Below are 23,755 nucleotides of genomic sequence, written 5' to 3'. Positions count from 1 at the left end.
AAAATAAAGGCTCTGAATAAATCTATGTTTGAAGAGAATGTACAAGTAATTTGTACGCAATACAGTAACAAAGTGCATCAAAGTTAAAACCTGGCATAAAATCAGCACAGCATAAATCCCTACCCAGTGGAAAAGCCAAGAAAATGCAATTTGTGTAATTTTGCACAGTATGATGTAAGTGTGAAGTATAAGTGTATAACTTAGTATAGTGCCATCCATGAGCTAATTATCTACCATTTCAATTTTTGGAGGTCAGATACAGTCCACTTTTGCACCAAAAATGTACCAGGCATGCTAGAAAATAGCTGAGAATAACAATTTTATGATATGCACAATGTCATTTCTTTTGTTTGCAGAGGAACAACATAAAATAAAATATTATTCCTAACAAAATCCCTTAAATGGCCTGGACAAAAGAGAAGGAGAAGTTGCCTGCAATATAAGAGGTGTAAATTCAGCCATTTGTTTGCACCATGCTGAACAGGGAGAAAAAAACTACAGACAACCTTAAATCTACAACCTCAAGTCTGCAAGTCCATCTCCAAAGACATTAATGTCCCTTTGTCAACCCAACACAATGTTATAGAGAGGTTTAAGGCCCATGGCATTGCAACCAATCACAAGAGAAAAACTCACCTCACTCAGCTCACACCAACAGTCACCAACTCAATGAGGGGACATAAATACCATTTACATGTAATTATTTCCCCTTGAGAGAACATTAAAAACAGATGTTTTTAATCTAAAGAGATCTATTTCCCCTAAAAATAAGAGGAACGGAACTTCCATTTGAAGCAGCGTAGGTGGTTTTCACAGTGACGGCTATGAGGTTGTGGAATGCCCTTCCTAGTGATGCTGTAATGGCAGATTCTCTTATTGCCTTTAGTGACTAGGATGATTTCTCCCAACATTTGAAAAATGTTTAGAGAAACAAAAAGAAATGGTGCATGTAGAGCGGCAAATTGTTTGACAACACCCATTTTTGCAACCACACCCCCTAAATCCCATTTTACTAAATTAGGCAGGCTATTTAAAGTTTGAACACATTTCTGTGGGTTTTGGGGTGTTGTTTTATGTGTTATTTATGTGACAGTCCCTCCAAGAGACCTGTTTAGCTTATTAGTTGCAATTGTATCTAAGTGCAGGTGTAGCTTGTTACGTTTTTCTGGGCTCTCTGCCAAAAGCCCACTTATTTAATTAAGTTTGAGAAACAATGCATCTTTTTTAGCAATCAGTGCAGAAGATCATAGGGAAATGAGGGACTTTTCAGAAAGAATCCGGGACTTGTGGCTGAGCTGTAAAAATCGGGACTGTCCCACCAAAATTGGGAGGTATGGTATATATAGTTTATATATGTGTGTGTATGTATAGATAGGTTGATATAAGTCTATATACTGTATATGCACTGGGATTTGCTTGGAGGGGTTTAACTTGATGGACTTTAACTCACATTAAAGTGATACTGACACTAAAAAACGACTCCTCAAAATATGAATGTACATAAAAAGTTGCCTATAGGTTGTGTTGATTGATTTTCGCTGAGAGATTTGCTTTTGTAAGTAATTGTCACTTGAAGTTCCTAAACCTGACTGTTTTGCCAACCTGACTGTCTGTTCTCAGCCTGTCAGTTATAGCTTCTAATGCTAACGGCCTCCTGCTGGATAAACATGGCTGCCCCCTTATAGGGGAACATGGAGGATCAGACAGGTAATATAAAAGCATTGGGCAAATACTTTTATGGCAAAAATGAAGGTCATGCAAAGACAATGTTATGATAGATGTAAAAAAAGGATTAATTTCTGGTGTCAGTATCTCTTTAACTATGTTACTATGGTTGGAGACCAAAAACAACCAGCTCCTGACATAGAAACACTTGAAAGCTAGACTGGAGTTCACCAAACACACCTGATGAAGCCAAATTTTTTGGGAGAATGTCTTGTAGACAATGAGACAAAATTAAAGCTTTTTAGTAAAGCACAACAACTCTTTGTCTACAGGAAAAAATTAAGTCTATGGAGATCTTTTTCCATAACCTTAATCACTTTTCCTTATTAATGTGTCTCTCCTTTTTTTAATTTCTCTGCTGCCATACAAATCTCTTGAAGTGCCATATCTGGCCCACAGTTGTCAAGCTGGACCATCCTGCAATAGATAAATCAGGGCGGTGCTCTAGACTCTGTGACAAGCAGACTATTGATTATAGGAAAGAAAAAGGTGCTTACACCTTGTTGGAGTTGGTTTAGAAGGCTATCTATGTTACATGCACTTTAGACTAAAATACAGGGTCACTGCATGGTACTTGTCTGAACATTGTAAACAGATGGATCCTAAAGGTCTCGTTCACACTGGTGAACGCTGCAGATTAGGAAGTGCAAACCCACAAAGTTAGGGAATAGTAGTCCTTTTACTGAGCTAGTTAACGTGCAATGAATGAAGGGGACACTGCCCATTACCTAATAAGGGAAGGCCTTAAAATTTAGCAAGAGGATTTTTACAAGAAGAATTTTACAAAAAAACAACCTGAAAAATACTGTTCTTGCAATAATAAAAAAAAATGCTACTTCCAGGGCAGAAAATAACAATGCATTACAAACGTTTTGGGGGGCCTTTATATTGAGAAAGGCATAAGGCACCAAAACTTTGTACTCTGCATCCTTGCTGATTGCTCCAATAAAACACTGCGGAGGTAGTTTGCACTAGCATAATGTAAGTGATATGCATTCTCTATTCTACATTATATTAATGGACAATAGAAGATTTAAAGATGGTAACATTTGTATGTTCCACATATTATTTATGTATAAAAAGGTTTATATAAGCCCAACCTACCCCAATAAAACCATACTTACAAAAACACAGGAAAAGGGTGTCAACACACATTGCATAGACACTGAAGAATCCATGTGCAATCAAGTAGGACCCAATGAGAACTGTCTGCAAATAAAGAGATGTCACATAAAAGAGTTATCATCAAATGCATTTACTCTACTTCTTTATTTTTATTAATATGCAACATCAAAAACACATTTTGCTTTTGTTCTCTGTGGCCAGATGTAAAGCTGTGATTCAATTTAAAAATGATGGTTCAACGTGCCATTTGTTTTATTCTTGTCCATCAAACAGACACTTATGTCAAACAGTGACTTTTGATGCTTTTACTTGAGTTACAGAACAACTAATCTGTTAGGATTTTCCAAATATAAGGGTAGTGCTACATCAAGTCCAATACATGTTCAATAGCAAAAATTATATTTGGCAGGTTTTGAAGCAGAGAATGCAGCTGTGGATATAGGTGCAGGTCAGCAAATTGGGTCAGGGGTGTTCAACATCACTTTTCTACCTCACCTGCTGCCTTACCTCACCCTTGAATGATCTCATTTACATTACAAACTGGGGTAGGGCTTTAACCCTCAGCCTATTCCCATTCTGACATAAGCATTGGAAACCAGGGCTGTGGAGTCGGTAGATAAATTCTCCGACTCCGACTCCTCATTTTCTGATACTTCCGACTCCGACTCGACGACTCCGACTCCTCTGTTTTTAATATGCTAATGTATTTTATACATTCATACAGTCAATGAAAAGCATGCTTCATGGTCACTCAACGTGTTCGTTTATGCACTGTGTGCATTGGGCTTTATTCTTATAGCAGAGAAATAATTAATTATGACTGTTTGTGAATTGGGACATTTAAACTTGCTTTAATTTTTTTTTTTATTCCCATTTAAATTTAGCAGGAGTCGGAGTCGGTTCATTTTTTGCCGACTCCGACTCCAGGTACCCAAAATTGCCTCCGACTCCGACTCCTCAACTCCGACTCCACAGCCCTGTTGGAAACTGTCTGCACAGTCAGATTTTTGCCCTGGCCACCAGCCCTGTGTGACAGCAGGTATCTCAAGAGCTGAAGTCAGAAGAAAAGGGGTGCCAGATTGCAGCACAAGTAGAAAGCAGAGGAATGGATAGAGGAAAAGGGCTGTGATTTTTTTTTTTTTTAAAAGAATGGCGCTATACAGGTTTGTAGAAACTAGCAATTGTCAGTATCACCTTAATATTTCTATCTGCCCTATAAAATACCTAAAATTGCTGTTATTACAATACCTCAGATAGAGGACTGCCCAAAACAATCGTAATAACTAGCATAACTAAAAAAGGTGGGAACAATGGAATGAAGCATTCTGTCACTAATTCACTATTACATTTGTTTTAAAAGCCGAGAGGTAGAGTGAAGAAATAAGGAATTGTCACATGTAAACGCCCAACTTACACGCCATCTTGTGGTGAACAGAAGAATTATCTCTTAACAAAAACATTTTGATATAAATTCCACATTAAAAATAAAACATTTTTGTTTTAGAATAATGTAAAAGGCCAGTAACATCAAACATAAAATAGTTTATTTTAATTATTTGTACTGTTATCTGCATTGTAAAAACTGCATTTGCTTCAGAAGCTCTCATGCCACTCATAAAGCTAATATCAAGCTAATATGAAGACTGTCCTGATCCTCAGCCCCATATTTTCAATATGCTAAGTACATCTCCTGCATCAGTTGGTGTACTCAAAGGGCAGTGTCAACTAATATAACATATGAAATAATAAATATTGTTATACAAAAAAGGGCTGTTGCTGCCAAGAAATACTTGCATATCCTCAGATGCGCTTCTGCTGTTATAAATTGAGTTTAAAAACTCCCCTCAGATGGCAGCACCCAGCAGCATATAATGGTGACTGTATAATTAAAAACAGGGCCACCATAAAATCGCTAGGCTGAACAGAGTCAGCAGAAAACCCTCCTAAAACAAATAATATAAATGAAATGAATAGATAACTGAAATCCATATATGTATTTCCACTTTCTAGTCTTTTCTCCTTGACATCAGCCATATTTACCATAGTCCAACATCTGCACAGTCCAAATGAAAGAATACCAGAATTACAAGTGCAGTGACTCCAGTTTTAAGAAAATTAACCATAATATTAGAAGATCTACAGTGTCCATCTACAAGTTCAACTTAACAGTGCTTCATGCTCTGAATCTGGCCTGTGCAAAGCCACTGCTCCAAATATTTAATTATACTTGAATCATGTACCAACATCATCTATAAACTTATTTGTATATATGAAATGATGTTAAACTCAAACCAGGTAGTTAAACCAGGTGTTTTTTACTTCACTTGGTGAAGTATTAAGATGTCTTTCAAAACCAAACTGCCCCTATTTCCCAACATAGCTTTTAATGGGGATGAAGCTAAGAGAATGAGGTAAGCAAGTGATATACCTTCAATGTGCCAAACCCTTTCACCTTCCTAGGTTAGAACTGTGCCCTAGCTACCTGGACACAAACTCCAATATAACTGATGCCATTAATACAAATTTACAGAATCTGCTAGACAAGCTAACCCTGTTTGTTAGGAAACCAACGACTAAACATTTTGCCCATGTTGGCACACCAACAAAACCAAAAAAAGGCAAAGGGGACCCAGCTGTGCAGAATCAAGAAAGCCCCTAGGTCTGAGTGTTGTACCCCACATGTTGTGTTCCATGTACAGAGTGAAAGATTTACATTCCTGCTATCAATGAAACAAAATAATTATAAAATATGGACTTATACAGAATTCTTTGTCACATAAAATATTAAAGCTAATCCTAAAGACAAACTTACCAAGAGAGGTACCCAATAGTAATTTAAAGCTGGAGCTTCATCTGTAAGCACTGGGATTTTTCTTGTGAAGAAGAAGAAAGCGAGCACACCTATGCAATAAAGAGATGCAATGGTAAACTAAGTAGTGAAAAAGATGTGCACTAAATAATAAACTAAATAATAAATATATGGAGCATACTGTATGTATAAAAGGTCAGAATGTTTTTCCTGGTAAATGCAGATCAATTTTTTTCACATTATCAAAGCTTTTCATACCTTTTTCTCAATACACTTTAACAAAGCATTTTCTTGCTTCAAAAACATGCATAACTTCTCAAATTTTATCAGTCAACTAAAGCTCATTAGCATAAAGAAGTTTTGAACAATTTGCAATGTGGAATGCAAGTCTATGGAAAACCTGCACAACGCTATAACCTACTTTCACATCTTTTCACTAAAAGACCACTTGAAAAAGATGATAAGCATGGGGGATTTTGCACCCCCATGTCTCAATGAGTCAGCCTTCCCAATGCTGCCCTATTTTCATTCTCTTATGGTGGAGAGTGGGGGCTGCATCATTACTAAGAGAGTGTAATACCACTAAATTCACTAGATGAGCTGAATTTGTGATTTGAAAACCAGAATTTGGACTCTATTTCGGCACCTTTTTTACCACAATTGGTAACCTGCTACACACTGATTTCTATATCAAGGTTCCCAACTTGCCTCATGGTGTAAGTGGCCATAATAATCAAAAACAGGCAATAAAGTTTGTTAAAAAAAAGTGTTTGTTCTGGCCTTTGATAAATCTGCCACAGACTGCCTGTCTGCAATAATGGTTAGTTATTTATTCACATAGAAGATATAGAGCTAGATTCAGTGCAGTGAGAAAAAAAAAATACAACAGTTTATACCAGTGAAACATCTATGGTAAAATAAATTAGGAGCTAAGTATGTTTCAAAGTGAATTTGGCCCAGAAGTAAAGTAAGAAATAATGCTAAATTACTCAACATAGCCAATTAAAAGATACATACATATCTCTATAAATGAAATGTAGCATATGCATTCATATCTGTAGACAACTGAAAATGTAACCATAATTCCATGCATAATGTTTCTCACTTCACTAACACTTTATTAATGCATTTACATCAATGTCCCATATTAATCTTGTTTTTATCAATATAATATTTTACTTACCAACAGAGCCAGTCACAAATACTTTCCCAAGAAATAATAAGAAATCTGTTACTTTGTCCAATACAGCAACTCTGAAAACACACAAAAGATATAAAATAGATATAAAAAAGGCTGCTACGTGTTATTTTCTAAATATTAAAGGAAATTTTAGTGTAAAAATGAAACTGGGTAAATATGCTAATATTTCTAATACAGTCAACAATGTCATAAGGGCTGGAGTGAATGTGAGTCTAGCTTAATAGCCAGAACGCAACTCATTTTCAGCTCTCTGACCTACCAGTCAGTAACCAATGACACGAGGTAAGGGGAACATAATTGTTCAGTTAGTTTGCTTATTGCATGCTAAGGATCAAAAGCAAACTAACTAAACAGTTATGTGCCATATGGCCCCCCTCAAGTTGCTGATTGGTTACTGACTGCTAACAGCTGAGAGAGCTGTAAACAGGGTCGGACTGGGCCGCCCTTGCCGGCGCTCCCCCTGCCCAAATGTTCCTTCCCGACGGGTTAAATTTACATGCGCTCAGGGGAAGACGTTGGGTGGGGGACCCTGCGGGGTGGTTAGGGGGGTCCCTGGGGGGGTTAGGGGATGCGGCACCTGCAGGGCCCCTGGGGTGGGAGCCCCGTTGGGCCCTGCACCCCCCCAGTCCGACCCTGGCTGTAAAGCAGGAAGTGGTGTTCTTGCTATTATGTTAGACATCAGGGCCAGAACTAGGGGTAGGCAGAACAAGTGCCTCTCCTTTCACTTACCTTTAGTTCCGTGCCCTTTCTCCCCCTACCGCATCACCCCCCTCCAGCGGCCCAGTAACTCCCATGTGCGTTCATAGGTGCGCACCCACAGAGTAGGGGGGGAGGCAGGCCGGGTTGTCTAGGGCGTCCAGCTGTCTTGGCCCGACACAGTTAGACATCCACTCATTCCAGCCTATAGAGTCAAAAAACTGATTCTTCTTTCACTCTACTGCGCATGCACAGCCAGTGTGAAGAAAGAAGATGAAAGAGGATCGCTCACCTACATGTACCCCAGGCCAGTGAGTTTTTTTTTGCTAACAGGAGCACCAGCCTAAAATTTTGTGATAAGACCTTTCCTTCTCCTTTAAGAACCATAAATAGTCAGTATTTAAGAAAAACTCTTTGAAAAGTCCCCAGAAAAAAACTGAGCAGGCAAAAGCTGTCAAGGTTCAACAGAATAAAGAGAACTCCAACAATTTTATTTATTTATTTTTCCAGTTATTAAAACAGTTTTTTTAGCCTTATTGAAAATTACTAGAACAATGTTATTTTCATCAGCGTGCAAGTTTTTTTGAGCACAAAACGCGTGCAGGAATGATATAAATAGGAAGGATCATATGACATAGGTTTCACTGCTATTGTAGCTGCATTTACCATTTTGGCTTCTTTAGTGTTTAATATAGCTTTTGTAATTGTAATCCCATTCTCTAATAATAAGTTCATAGCAAATATTTAAGGTAGTTTAATATGTGCAAAGACAGAGCAATGATGTTCTTTTATATAAATCTTTAAATCTTGTTGAAAGTGTGAAAGTGCTTTGCTTATTTACTTGCTATTTAGCTTTTTTAAATGCTGACTGAATAGATTATATTATTTTTTACTTACCTTATAACATTTCTCATAAGTAAAAAAAATGCATCTTTTGCTGAAGTACAGAAGTTTTTGCCATAGATAGCAATCTGTAAGAAACGTCAAGCCAAGAATAAGTATGAAAGATGCAACATGAGATGAGATTCAATATACACAGAGTATTAATGGGAATCTATACACACCATTATATATGCATTTCGGTTCATAAACTTGATGAATTTTTCCAAACACCAGAAACAGCATTTCAAGCAGCATAGTATGAACTTAGCAAAGGAGTTCTGTGAAGCTGAGCAGAAACAAAAATATAATGTAAAATATAGCTATGAAGTAAGTCACCATGAAATCAGTAGCTGTGATGCTGGGAATTTTTTCTTATTTTGGTACTTGCCCTATTTCACACTAGTTAATGGAAAGAGCATAAAGGTATCTTACTGAGTTGTAATTCAATAGGGGAGGTAAATCATTCATACATTTAGTAAGTCCTGAGTAGTAGAGAATTGTGCCCTATATATATTCTCTTATTGAATATCTTTGCAAGTTTGCAACAAATGTGCAAAATGTATGTTTAGTTAATAGTTGGCATCGACTATATGAATTTACTGTCACTAGATTATTTAAACACACAGGATGGATTTTAAAATGCACAACAATATACAATAATCTAGCTCAGAAAGCAATTTTGCCTCATATTTTACCTTTGAGTTTGTGATCCAAATACTCTAAAATGATTCGGATAAACTGAACAAGTGCAAGGATGAGAGACCCAAGTGCCAGGGATCCAGTGTGGTATCTGTTACAGGCCAAGGTGACAAATGAAGTTATCTTACTTTAAACACAGCACCCACTATAAACAGTAAGGGCAAAGTCACAGAAAAACAGAAAAACAAAATAATAGCAGAAGTTCAGCACTTTTGTTGAGGGAAGCATGTTGCTTTCCTTCCTTTTGTCTTTTTACACTCAGCTCTTAATTTTTACTGTAAATGTGGTTTTGTATTTATTTATATTTATTATTTTACTGACCCCTGTATTATTGTTATGACCCCTGTCTGCTGTGCAGTGCTGTATATGTAAATAGCACTATATCAATAAAAATATACATACATATTTACATATGTATGTATGTATGTATATAAAGAGAGAGCATCTATATTTCTGGGTGACATTCATTATTGTGACATAAACCATGAGTTTCCCATTGACAATATTAGAAAGCAATTGACAGCTGAGTACACAATGCTTTTCCACAACATGCCCTGAGTAAAATCCCCTCTGTAGCCATCTAATATATAGAAACCATAAATATCAGTGGAGATATATAAATTATAGATAGTTACAAGAAGAGCAATTATGCTTCCAAATACTAATCATTCTGATTATATATGAATGTGTATGTATATATCATTCATCTGCAGCAAAGTGAGAAATTATAGCTCACCAAAGAAAAATTCCCTTACTCTCTGTTAATTTCTATGGGATTTTCAGAAGCTTATTCATCAAATGGTGAACTCTTACCTTATTGCTCTTCCAAATGAAGAAAAGAGTGGACATGCTGGAATATCTGCTGGCTTTTTGAAAGCCCAATAATAAGAGGCAAAGGCACCAGCAAGGGTACATTGACCCAGTGCTATGGAAAAGTTTACAAGCCATAAAAATACAAAAACATTACAGAGCTGAAAGATCAGTATGTATTGGTGGTAGAAGCTTTCCCCACCATAAAATGCAAAAGTGCACTGGGCCCCTGGGCACAATCTAGTCACATTGGTCGTATTGAAGGTCTGAAAAACAGAAAAGAGCAAATAAAAGATTTAGGGAATTTATATAAAGATTATTGCAAACATTTAAAAAACTGCATAACAGTCTGGATTTTATCTAGTCTAGGCCTCAAAAAAGCATGGCATACACTATTCAGCATGTAACTAAGCCATAGCATGTTACATTGGATGCGTTAACTGTTCTCTGCAGTTAAACTAATATATTTTTCTTCTTAACTGAAATTTATAAGGTATTTCAACAGCATGTTATATTATATAATATTATATATGATTCCATGTGACCTTCCTCAGCCAAGTATCAATATAGCAGGGATTGTTTGGTCTTGAAGTTTAAATGACCACAGCAACATATAGGCAACCGATATACACAACATAAAAGCAACCTTCAGATAGCTAAATGATAATGCTACATGTTGACAGGCACTTCTATATCAGCATAAATAGCATCCCCCCACTGGGACCAATTGTGAACACATGGCTTGTTAAATGAAGAATTTATCTAAAACATATTTATTTAACATCTCTCTTTAATGAGGTACTTACTTCAGGAATACAAGTGATATCTGCATATTTGCACAAAGTTTTATTTGCCATCACTTTATATATTGGTTCGCCTGAGGTAGCCATGAATCTTATAACATCAACATTAAGGAGTCAATAGTTCTATAAACTTGTTTTATCTATTAGTTTGTTTTTACCTTGCTTATACATAAGTCTGAGACAATCTTGAACCATACAAAGCCACTGAGAGAGTGCTACAATGCAGTACTTGCTGCTGAAATGTGCTTTATTGACACAACATGTTTTAAGCGCTAAGGCTTTTTATCAAGCCTTTTACTGGGGGAATTTAGGCATCAACTTTTTTTCTTTTTAAAAATGTTCCCATTCTGCCCTTAGCCCAGCAGTACTTGCAGTAAGATAATGGGAAAGAGGGGGCAAACACTGTGCTTGGTCCTTCCAAAGGCCGATTACAAATGAAAGCACTGTTGTAGCCTATCAAAGAATTGTGCCCCTCCAGCCAAACACAACTGAAAAAATCAAATAGTAGGACCCTAAATTGTTTCACAGTGTTGATGCCTTAACTTCCGCTAGTAATACTGACAGGTTCCTATGGACTTTATAAGAACATGCCAATATTGCTTTAAGATGGGGAAAAGTATATGGACTGCACCTAAAACAGATTCACATCATAAATGGGCCACACATGGGATGACACTTATTAACAATATATAGGACCAAATTACATGATGTTCTTGCTGGAATCTATCTGATATTAATTTCCAATTGCATACACTTATGCAGCCAGCAATCACAAATTTTGTTTGGCTGATGATCACATGATGATGGGCACATCAAACAGTATATATATAGTCATATACTTGTAAAAAGTCCATATAAAGGGAAATTAAGCCACAACTGTGTCACTGACCAGGAATCTAGTTGGCTGGATCTAACCATGTGTGGTTTGCATTATTATTATGCCAAGGTGATTGCCTGGATACCAGCATTAATAACCAGACAAGTAATACAATCAGCCCCATGACCATAACATTTCATGAACATGCATGTACACACCTGATTAAAAAAGGCCACTGAAACAGTGTTTTAAATAAAAGATGCTTAAACGTAAGCATATGGCTCCCCTGTAGGTGACCTGTCTATATGTTTTATTTACAGAGATGTGCTTAGAAAAAAATAAATAGAAAACATTTTATCTGACAGGAAGGATACACTGCAGTGACAGCCCAGTAGGAAATACAAATTGCTATTAAAATGAAGGTAATGATCGGATAAAACAGCGTTGACATGATATATCCAATTGCCCTGTGGACCAAAGAAGATATATAATGGTTACTAAAAGCAAGCCAGATAACATATATGACATTTCACAAAGCTGAATGAGTACATACACTATACATAAAGAAAACTCTGTATGAGTTAAAGGTTTGCTTCTTGGACTTAATACACTTTATTTATGGTGTGGGTAATTTCTTTTTCAGTTCAGTGATAAAACATTAGCCTTCAAGGCTCATATGTCAGGACGAAGGATATATGGTTATCTTTATTGAGCATTTATTTCTTTACCTAAATCTCTCTGAGACATAAGGGTTTTACTGAATAAAAGAAATTTCGAAATTGACGTAAAGCTTAACTCAAAACAATGGTCAAGCTTAAATGAGAACTGAACTAAATACACTTTATATAAATTTGACTAGTAGTGAATAGTGAGCTATTTCATTGCATTGACTCTGAACTACTGAAATGTCAATTTCTTTTCTTTCTACTGAAATGTCAATTTCTTTTGATGCCTACTTGCTATAACTGCCAGTCCTATTTACTGCCAATACATCTTATGTTCCTTCTTTTTTTAGAAAAACATTCAATCATTATGCGGGAGTAATTTTCAACCTTGCACACCAGTCTCTTTTACTACAGATACTTAACACTACAGGCTGCCTACATTCTGATATAGTACGATTACTTTGAGATACTATGCGCAGTATAGTTGAGTGCTTGACTAATTTCTACAAAACCGTAGCGCCTACATTCCCAGACTTTTCTTCCCTGGACAACTGGCTGCAACAGCTACCCAGCAGAATTCTACATCATGCTACTGAGTTTGTTAGCAAGTATTGTATATCAGGTTGCGCCTACTATACCATATTCTATACCTTGGCCCAACCTAAATGGGATGACCACTTTCCACAGCCCTGCATGTCTACAAACAAATTTTTCTCTTAAACAGTTGTGTCTCCACTCTCTTTGTTTACCTCAGCATAGCGAGGGTGAAATAACCATTCAGCCGCATTGCAAATTTCTCCTATGTTTCTACAAATGACTTTTTTGTATGTTAACAAGTATTGTATATTAAGTTGCACCTACAATACCAAATTCTATATGTACCTACTCTCCCATAACTTTACCTCGGCACTTCAGAATAAAGCTGCTCAGCAGCACTACATCTATCAATTTCTCATTATCCCACCCTCACCAATTGTGCCTACTACCAAATGGCATTTACCTCAGCACAACTGGAACTATTGCGGTGATCTAAACGAGATGCGTATTGAAAAAAGCTTTATCAAGGCGAATGTTATGAACATTTCAACATTCTGTTATAATATATATATATATATATTATTTCCTTTACCTGCTACCTTCTTGCAAAAGGGCAATTGCTATGCGGATTCTGTTTCTCAGAAAGATCAGCATCAGTATGATGATAACTTCAACTATACAGAGTAGTATCACTGTAAATAAACAACTAATCCGTTAAAATCATGATGAGAGCTTATCATTTAACAATAAAATACTCTACAGTTGCAAGCATACTGTACTCAAATACACCTTACAGGATTCTTTCATATGCATTTATACAAAAGAATCCTTTCTCTAGTTCTTCCAGCAGTTCACTCAGGTCACATAAACCTAGTCAACATCCAATCTCCACCTATTTTAAAAGAAAATAACTTCTAAAATCATTATTACATCTCAGTTGTCTAACAACATCTCTATATTTATATTGCCTTTACAGAAAACATCGTACTGTTCTGTAATGAGAACAGGAATGCAGTATCCTGTATTGTAATTAAAAGAATCACTTTGTGATGCCCTACACTAGTGATTCCCAACTAGTGGCTCGGGGGCAACATGTTGCTCACCAACCCATTGGATGTTGCTCTCAGTGTCCCCAAACCAGGTAGTTATTTTTGAATTCCTGACTTGGGGGCAAGTTTTGGTTAAATAAAAACAAGACTTACTACCAAATAAAGCCCCCTGTAAGCTGATAGTGTGCATAGAGGCTGCCTAATAGCCAATCACAGCCCTTATTTGGCACCTCCATTAACTTTTATGATGCTTGTGTTGCTCTCCAAGTCATTTTACATGTGACTGTGGCTCACGAGTAAGAAAGGTTGGGGATCCCTGCCCTACACTGTATAAGTAGCAAGGAGTCAAAATTTTTGTATTATTAATGTACTAGTAACAGGGCTATTTAGCTGTAATGTAAATCTATTTAAAAACATGATTTAAAAAGAAAAAAAAAATCTAGAAAAAGTGTACTATATTAAAATGAAATCATGAGCACAGTACTTACTGAATGCTAACCATGTCTGTCTCAGCTGCAAGTAAACCCTAAAATCCGTCTGTAAACCGATGTCATATATTGTTAAATCAGCTCCAGGAACGCCTTTCAAGCTGTCATATTCCCAAAAGCAGTGCCAGATGCCTGGAAATAATGAGAGAGGATGATTACTACAAATAATTTAGAGGAAAAAAAATGAAGATGAAAAAGGCAATGTTGCTTAGATTACTTCCATCTACCAAGTTAATTTTAGTGGGAATTTTCCTTTTAAGAACAGCTTAAATACCGTTTACATGGATGATATTTGGTTAAAATCATTAATAATACCATTTTGTGATAATTAAGAGCTCTTATAGGGATGGCAGTAAAGTATAAGGTTTGTGCCGTTTCTAAAAACTGTTGTGAAGTCTCATTTTTTCCTGAAAGGGATAGAAGAAACTTACTACAAATCATACACACACACAAACTTATAAAATATTACAGCCACCTTTAATGGCTACTCCTCTTCCCACAGGTTTTTTCAGCTAATTGTTTTCTTTGGGAATTACTTACCATATCCAACAACTCCAATAACGCCAATGATAAAAATCCAAAAAAACACCCCAGCAGTAAACCTCAGCAGTATGAGGAACAGTAGGCTTACAACCATTGCAATAAAAAGAGCTCTGAAAGATGGAAAAGGAAAACAGTTTCGGTTAGAGGTGAATTTAAAACAGAATGCCACCATCTGATAAAATGGGGAAAGTCATATTTAAGATGAAATCTATCAGTTAAACTTGTCATGAAAAGGAAGTTATTTGTCATTTGTGATACTTTGTAGGTGACTAGAAAAATGCATAGATTTGTTAAATAGCAACATTCCGAGATCAAACAGTTCAATCTTCAGACTGTATTTTCCTAAATTCTCACAACCTGTGGATAATTAAGATAAGACCAACATATCCTGCTTTTAACTGTTTTAAAGTTTTAATGGAAAATGATAAAAAGAAAAATATACTTACATCAAGATCCAGTACCAGGAACTGGCATAGTCCTCAAAAATTTTCATTCCAACTGATCTTGCATCAAGCACATTATTAATACCACTTCCATTAAAAAAGAAGAGTGTGCAATGAGAAAAAAAAATACAGAACACTTTACTGCACTGCACACAGTCACTTTACATTCAGTCTAAAACTGTTCAAGTTAAAAGCTTGCAAAAGCCCGAGTTACTTTTATTAGTACAATAATGTACAGAACAAGCAGCGTAAAGATGCAATATGTTAAGTTTAGTTCTTTCTGACTGCTACTCTCAGCAACATAAGACAAAAAAGCACATAGTTTGATTTAGTATGCAAAGAATTTAAATAATAAATTATGTAACCAAAATATTCAAGGTTTTAGACTTTTAATCATAATGAGTTAGGCATCCACAAGCAAACTAAAGGTGGCCATACACAGGTCAATAAAAGCTGCCAACGGGTCAAGCTAGCAGCTTATAAGCCCACGCAGGGCCCTCACACAGGCCTACCCAACTGACATCTGGGCAAAAATCAGGCAGATGTCAATTGGCCAGGTTTAAAGAAGAAAAATCATGAAAGGTCACCAGAAAAAAAGAAGTTGTGAAGCTTCTATAGAAGTCGTGCCTCAATCAATTATATTTATTTTCCCAGTTCCAGTTTTTCAGCCTCATGGAAAATTATTGGAAAAAAATTATTTTCACTGGCGTGCAACTTTTTATCAACGAAAAAACGCAAACTTGATTTTCTTAAATAAGGTAGGGCTCGAGGAAAGAAAAAGTTTCTTTCTCTAACTCAAATTTTGATGCCCTAATTATACTTCTTCTTGGTAGTTTGTAAGTAAACCTTATATTTACCAACCTGGGCACTCACTATTACAATATACTGTATACTTTTCCTTCTCAAAACATAAAACACATTTTAAACTTTGATTTTAATAATGTCTAAAACATGGAAACTACACATGTTATGTATAATCCATATCCGTTTTTTATTTTAATCAAATAATTCTAATTTTTAAAAATGATTTCCTTTTTCTCTGTAATATTTCTACGTAATATTACCTTGTACTTGATCCTAACTAGTATATAAATAATCCTATTGGATTTATTTAATAATTAAATTATTTTTTAGCAGACTTAACGTAAGGTGATCCAAATTAAGAAAAAATCCCTTATCTGGAAAACCCCAGGATTCTGGATAAAAGGTTCCATATCTATCTATATACATAATATAATAGAAAAAGTGCCGCACACGCAGGGACTTGATTCAAAAGAAAAAGTGTTTTTATTGAAAAAATTCCACATATCAACACATATCTATATACATATATATATATAAAATCCTTTGTGGAGCTACACAGAACTGATATCTGCAAGGAGATGCAAAAGTATGCATTTTCATGAAAAGCCTTTAAGAGGGGCCTGGATGAGTCCTTGAACAAGCATAGTATCCTAGGCTATTGTGATATTGTTGGTATATATATTTTACGTATGTGAGTGTATAGATAGGTCAGTATAGGTTTGTGTGTGCTGGGTTCACTTGGGTTGAACTTGATGGACTTTTTTCAACCCTATGTAACTGTATTGGCTCCGTGTAGCTCCACAAAGGCTGATGTCAGATTTGCCAATGGAAAACTTATCTGCTTTCCTGCACCTGTGTGCAAAATGCAGGCAGAGCAAAGCAGACAATCCACTGTGTGCCCCTGTCCTAAGATGCTTAATTATAGTAAATGAGACACAATATGTACTGTTATGTTGCTCTATGGATTGTTCCTTGAATTCTTTGGCACTATCCAAACCACTATGCTATAGCAGAGAGTGATGAAGCCATCTCAGCCCCCCTTCGGCGGAGGAAAGATAAGTGTTGGGGGCAAGGGGGGGGAGGGGGCAGCCCAGGAGCTGGGATAAAATACAAGGTACTGTATTATTATTACAGATAACAGAAGTATACTTTATTATTTTTAATTATTTTATTAAAGTTTATGGGAAGTTACCTTCTGGATAATGGGTTTCCAGATAACCCATTAGAATTCAGAGAATCCTATACCTGTATTACACTTAACAACATTTTCCTCTGGCTTTCTTTTTTGAGTATGGCTGTTAGGGCCAGATTTCACCCACGTTCTATTAATTCCTAGTGGATTTTAAGAAGTTTATTTATTAACTGGTGAACTCTGATAAATCTGCCCCATAATGTAATGCGCAGGAGGTTCTACCATAGTGCCTTGAGGATATCACTGGCACCCAGAAGGTTAAACAGCACAGCCATGCATATAAGCCAGTGCATTGAAGAGCACCGTTAGTTCTTGATATACATCCTCTTCAGGGTGCAATACTATCATGGTAAGTTAAATTCTAACTGAAATGCCATTCTTACATGACATACAGCAATAATTTGTAGAGTGGCATGCTGCATGCAATCCTATATATTCAGCTGCAGAACACAGCAATCATAGGAAAGTACCCTAAAATATCACGCAAAGTACTGCTATGACTATCACAATGAAAAAAATGGACAAAAACCAGGCTATATGCAATATAAGTGCAACAATGAGCTAAATTAATCTGGTTTCATCTATCCAAACCACTAAAATGTCCATGCAAATTTATGCAAGATTTATCTTGCCGAATGTAATGATTTTTTCCATAGCATATTAGGTATAATAATATCGCAATATTTTGTCATATTAACTGATATAAGAATTGCTTTGTTCCAGCTGAACACTTGTAGCCGTACAAGGAAATAATTTATAAGAATAAAAATATTTGGGTTTAACCTTTTAGTTCCGTGTTGAGTGGTAGTTACATGGCTAAAAAAATATAAATAAATGTTGTGATCAAAGTAAAGGAAATGTGAACACCAAGCATAAGCCCAAAGCAAAAAAATAAAAGAGGAATAATTTTATTGATATAATATAATGGTCTTAATTGCTGAGATAAAATATTTGGTGAATGGTGCATGTTTTGTTATAGGGTAATAATTTCAGCGCAAGGTTTCACAGTGAAAACCTTCTTAAAACACCTCACACACCTTATTCTACATATATCATTTCCTTAAAGGAGAACTAAAACCTAAATTGGTAGAAATGCTGTATTTTATATGATGACCTCACTGCATTAACCTAAAGTTTCAGAATTTCTATAGTAATAATGATCCAGGCCTTCAAAGTTGTGCACAGAGGGTCACCATCTTGGATTTTGTTAGGAGTGTCAGAGGCACTGCACACACTCAGTGTGCTCTAAGCAGCTTTTAAGAAGCGTATGTGTATAAACTGTGATTACTTTAAATGGCTAACACAGCAGAGGAGAGTCAGTTCATTAAAAGGGTTTAGTTCTCATTTAACAAAGTTTTTATTAAACTCACAGGTTTTCCCATTCTTTAAATGTACAGAAAAAGGGTGAGGATAAGCAAAATAAAGGGTATGGTAGAGAAAATGCTCATGGCTCTTAGGATATTACAGATCAGCAAGACGTGATGCATGAAAGATGATGTGTTATCATTTTTGTGACTTTGCAGCTAGAGGTTAATCATTTGTAGGCTTGAAGGACGAGGTAAATTTTAAGAGAACATCTGAAATGCCATGGATAGGGGAACACCTGTTGTTGTATGGTAATTCCACAGGTAGGGAGCTGCCCTGGAGAAAAGGTTTGAAATGTAAGGTGGGGAATTGTTAGATAATAAACTTGGCTGTAGCAAGCAATGCCAGGCAGCAGCTGCAAGGGCAAACAAGGTTTTGAGCTGTATTAAAAGGGGTATAGATTCACGGGAGGAGGGGGTTATTCTTCCCCTTTACAGAGCACTGGTAAGGCCCCATCTAGAATATGCTGTGCAGTTCTGTCTCCAGTGCTCAAACGGGACATTATTGAGTTAGAGAGGGTCCAGAGAAGGGCAACTAAGCTGGTAAAGGGTATGGAAAGTCTCAGTTATGAAGAAAGACTGGCCAAGTTGGGTCTGTTTACACTGGAGAAGAGGCGCTTAAGAGGTGACATGATAACTATGTATAAATATATAAGGGGATCATATATTAACATTTCTAATGCTTTATTTACCAGTAGGTCCTTCCAACGGACACGAGGGCATCCACTCCGTTTAGAAGAAGGGAGGTTCCATTTAAATATTTGGAAAGGATTTTTTACAGTGAGAGCTGTGAGGTTGTGGAATTCCCTCCCCGAATCAGTCGTGCTGGCTGATACATTATATAGCTTTAAGAAGGGGCTGGATGGATTCTTGATGGACGTATGTCTTTTTTCAACCCAACTTACTACTATGTTACTACTATGTAAATGGGGAGGGGCAACAATATATTAATAATGTTTTTCACAAATCAGCCCTAAAATATGAGGTGACTTCTATCTTCTGGTAAGTAACTTGGTAACAATAACATATAAAAAGATATAGCTTACTTGGCAGCTGATCTGAGATCTGTTACATTTCTCATTTGTCCTATCCCATCTTTGAATTCAGTCTTGTTTGCAACTGTCAGCACACCATTTCGAGTGGAAAAATCTGGGAAGCACCTCTGTAAAACTATAGGGAAAATTAAAAGTGGGACATACATATATGTATAAGGGCAGTTAATTGTTAAATGCATATTTACTTTCCTTTTTCTTCTTTTCACTATTTTTATAACTTTTATTAAGGTGTTACAGTTTTAGTCTTGGCTAACATGTTGCTGTTTCTCAGTTGGACTTACCCTCCTATTATGTTACTATTTCAGCATAGGATTTTTTTGGTACCCCACAATATTTATCAGGATTTGAGGCTACAGTTTTTCATATTGGGCCAGATTAATTTAAAATTATTTTTTTTCTAAATCAGATCCTGGTCAGACTGATTTTCAAAGCATTGGAGTTTTAAAGTATGAGGTACTGTAACTTTTTCTCTGAACTGAATTGAATCTGGCCAATTATATGAACTGAGGAATACATTAAATACTAACCAGTAAGGTACACATAAAGAGGATATGTTCCTGCTTGCCTGTTTACTCTAGTGCATTGATCTACAACCAGTGGCTCAAGAGCAACATGTTGCTCACCAACCCCTTGGATGTTGCTCTCAGTACCCCCAAAGCAGGTAGTAATTTCTGAATTCCTGACTTTGTGGCAAGTTTTGGATAAATAAAAACTAGATTTACTACACCTACTACTACTAATAGCCAATCTTAGCCCTTATTAGCACCACCATGAACTTTTATGATGCTTTGTTGCTGTCCAAGTCTTTTTACATTTGACTGTGGCTCACGAGTAAGAAAGGTTGGGGACCCCTGCTCTAGTGTATTCTTCAGAAAAGGCAACCTTAATCCAAAGGCTGAGAAATTTAGAGGTCCTGACACTCCAGTACACAAATCTAGGGAATGGAATGATTATAAGTTCCCCACAAAAACAGAGCCCCCCACCAATTTAAATATTTCCCTGCAGCACTGGGGTTGTTAAAGATTTAGGTTAATTGCACACAAGGTATTTTACTTGGCAGGGAAACACCCAATACGCTTCTTCTCTGTGCCTAGTGTGTTATGGTCTGAAAACCATCTGCCACAAGCAGTGACAGAAGGTTTCATGTACTATTAGCTTACTCTGTATACCTTATGGAGAGTAAATTGTAGAGGGTGGAAGAAGGGTGAAACTGGCAATTTAACCCAGGTACTTCCTGGCATACACCAAAAGTATTTAGATCTAGACAGCAGAATATAATTAGCCCTGGTGAAAAATTAAAAAAAAAAATGCTTGGCAAGAGACCAATTCTGCATGCATATTGATTGGAAGCAAATAATATGATCACTATTATTGTATGCTAAAAGTTTGTATTAGTAACTGAAAACTAAAACTTCTACTTACATGGTCTGCTTGGAATTATCATAGAGGGACAATCTTCATCCCGTAACACTTCTGTAATAGACTGAGAATCATATATTATGAAATGTTTATAAATTTAAGATACATTCCATATATAAATATTCACTTTAAAGAATGCATTGCGAGGCTGTGTCGGCATGAGAGTGGAAGTGTGTTCATGTGCTGATCAAAGAGCATAACTATGTCTGAGTAAATGATTAAATTATCTTGACATAATTTTTATGAGAAATTATTTATTTTAATACAGATAATCAAATACATACCAGATCTCTAGTACCATAACAGCAGAACGTGGAGGGTAAATAAACCTATTTCTCCCAAGTTGCACAGTCATTAATCCTAAACTCTGTCTGCTGAAACCTTAAGCTATATCCAACTGTTTTTTAGCATTATATACCCATTGGCTTCATTTAAAAATATATATCACTGCAGAATTACTGCAATCTTGCATCGTTTGCAAGGCTGCACAGTAAATGCAATATGTTAGTTACATACCTTCCAACATTTGAAAAATGGAAAGAGGGACAAAAGGAAATGCCGCGCATAGCGCAGCAAAAACATTTTTACTGTATTTAAAGTTTGAACACATTTGAACACACTTGTTTTATGTGTTATTATAGTTTTTCTAAAAAAAAAAAGGTGAAATTGCCTTTTAAGCTGCAAATCTCAGTTCCCCCAAGACACCTGTTTAGCTTATTAGTTACAATTGTATCTAAGTGCAGGTGTAGCTTGTTAACTTTCTGGACTCTCTGCCAAAAGCTACTTTTTTAATATTTTTTTTTTAAGTTTGAGAAACATTGTATATTTGTTAGCATTCAGTGCGGGTTCAGTGCAGGAGATCAAAGAGAAGTGAGGGACTTTTCAGAAAGAATCCAGGACTACCGGCTGAGCTGTCAATGTTTGGACAATTGGGAGGTATGTAGTTATACACACTTGTATTAGGACACACACTTTGTAATGTAGGCACTGGCATAATTCCGTAGCTGTAGATTGCATTGATACAGGTTTCATTCCTCCTTATTTTGTCTGCTTATAAAAGGTTCTATGGCAGGCTGCCTTCTTTTTTGCAAGAGAGAGAGAGAGTTGAGATAAATGTTGTAAACAATTTCACAGATATTTCAATCTACCGCCATATACCCAAGCCGAATAGCTGAAGAGGGCAATAGGACTCATTCACATTTGCAAAGGCAGTACCCCAAGTGCAAAAACTGGGTGCAATATGCCTTTTTTTGTACTTTGCATACTACCTTCCTGCAGAAATTAAGGGAATAATAAAGAGATGTGAAGGAGGGTGCAGAAAAGATTTTGACAGAAGAAGGCCCAGGCAAAGGCATGCGTGAAGGAGGTGAAGGGGTTAGCAGTAGTGATGAGTGAATCTGTCCCATTTCGCTTTGCCGAAAAATTTGCAATGCTTTGAAAAGATTTGCGAAATGGCACACAGCATTTTTTTTATGCACACAGCATTTTGCAGCATGTGTGCAACAGTTTTTTTGTTACACTGCAAATTTTTACGCAGCAAACTTTTTCACCCATTCTGGGAAATAATTTGCCAATGACGAAAAAAAGAAACTTGCCGCAAATCCATGCCTGCTAACTTTTTCAACCATCATTATTTAGCAGTAGATATAATTGGAAATAAAAGGGATGAAAAAGAGCAAAATTGTGAGCAGACAAGAGAGGTTTCAGAATGGGAGAGTAAAAAAATATTAGGCAATAAAGGGGAGAACAAAAGAGGGGTGAGAGGAGGAAGCATAAAGTGGAAAGGGGAGGATGTATAAGGAAAAAAGATAAAGAAAGGGATGATTATAAATTGTAAAGAAGGTAAGTGGGAAAGTTTATATCTTACATTAAGCTTACCATTAGTCCCCATTTTACGGGGACAGGCTCCGTTTCAAGACCCCTTGCCCTGTAGAAAATTGCCCCATAAAGTGTCCCCGTTATTTGCAATAAACTTTAAAAATCCCCGTGGAATGCTAGCAACATCCCTGTGTAACAATAAACTTCATTGGACCCATAAAATGCCATTCACGTTTGGTCCTTCCTTCCCATTTGCTAAATTGTGGCGCCAAGGAGAATGGGGCTGGGTGCAGATAATATATATTGGTCTGTCCCCTAAATGAACAGTTGCGCAGCTGATGGAGAGGAGGGCGGTTGTAGTGCAGCCAGGCAGGTGAGCATACGAGGGCAAGGCAAATGGGATTTGAATGTTGGATTCAAAATAATCACAGGACATACATTGTACTGTGACTGTTTTGAATCCAACTTTCCAAACTTAGCAGCAGCGCAACTTCTCACACAGGGCAGAGGAGCGGTAGTTAAGTCAGAGCAGCAGCCCGCACATCTTCACTGAGATCCAAACTGACAAGTAAGGAGCTGTGTCTGTGAAGTAAGTTGTTGTTCCTGCTTAAAATACCGCTCCTCTGCCCTGTGAAATAAGCAGAAGGGAACAGACCACAAAGCTTGCAATCTACAAGCAGCAGGGAGTATGACATGTAAGGTCAGGGGGTGCAAAGGCATTAATTTCATTGAATCCATATATATATATATATATATATGTACAAACCGTGTAACTAAACGTGTCTCTTTTCACTAAAATGCAGACATTTTT

General features: G+C 36.6%; 1 protein-coding gene across 7 annotated transcripts in view; it reads right to left on the bottom strand.

Moving 5' to 3' along the window:
* slc44a5 (solute carrier family 44 member 5) overlaps positions 1–23,755 on the bottom strand; it is an 81,097-nt gene that overhangs the window by 9,096 nt on the left and 48,246 nt on the right. For 4 of the 7 annotated variants that reach the window (XM_031899843.1, XM_031899845.1, XM_031899841.1 and 1 more), the window contains exons 7-22: positions 21,130–21,190; positions 19,699–19,822; positions 18,072–18,104; positions 15,296–15,379; positions 14,847–14,959; positions 14,307–14,438; positions 13,362–13,461; positions 11,942–12,034; positions 10,754–10,841; positions 9,951–10,213; positions 9,134–9,228; positions 8,621–8,724; positions 8,454–8,527; positions 6,843–6,913; positions 5,663–5,751; positions 2,850–2,934 (exon numbers count right to left, since the gene is read on the bottom strand). In XM_031899843.1, coding sequence (XP_031755703.1) covers positions 2,850–2,934; positions 5,663–5,751; positions 6,843–6,913; positions 8,454–8,527; positions 8,621–8,724; positions 9,134–9,228; positions 9,951–10,213; positions 10,754–10,841; positions 11,942–12,034; positions 13,362–13,461; positions 14,307–14,438; positions 14,847–14,959; positions 15,296–15,379; positions 18,072–18,104; positions 19,699–19,822; positions 21,130–21,190 — 1,609 coding nt within the window. 7 annotated transcript variants of the gene reach the window in all.

The sequence above is a fragment of the Xenopus tropicalis genome, chromosome 4 (genome assembly GCF_000004195.4).
Source record: "Xenopus tropicalis strain Nigerian chromosome 4, UCB_Xtro_10.0, whole genome shotgun sequence".
Lineage (NCBI taxonomy): Eukaryota > Metazoa > Chordata > Amphibia > Anura > Pipidae > Xenopus > Xenopus tropicalis.
Note: the sequence above shows the minus strand (reverse complement) of the source record. Positions and strands in the feature narration are given on the sequence as shown.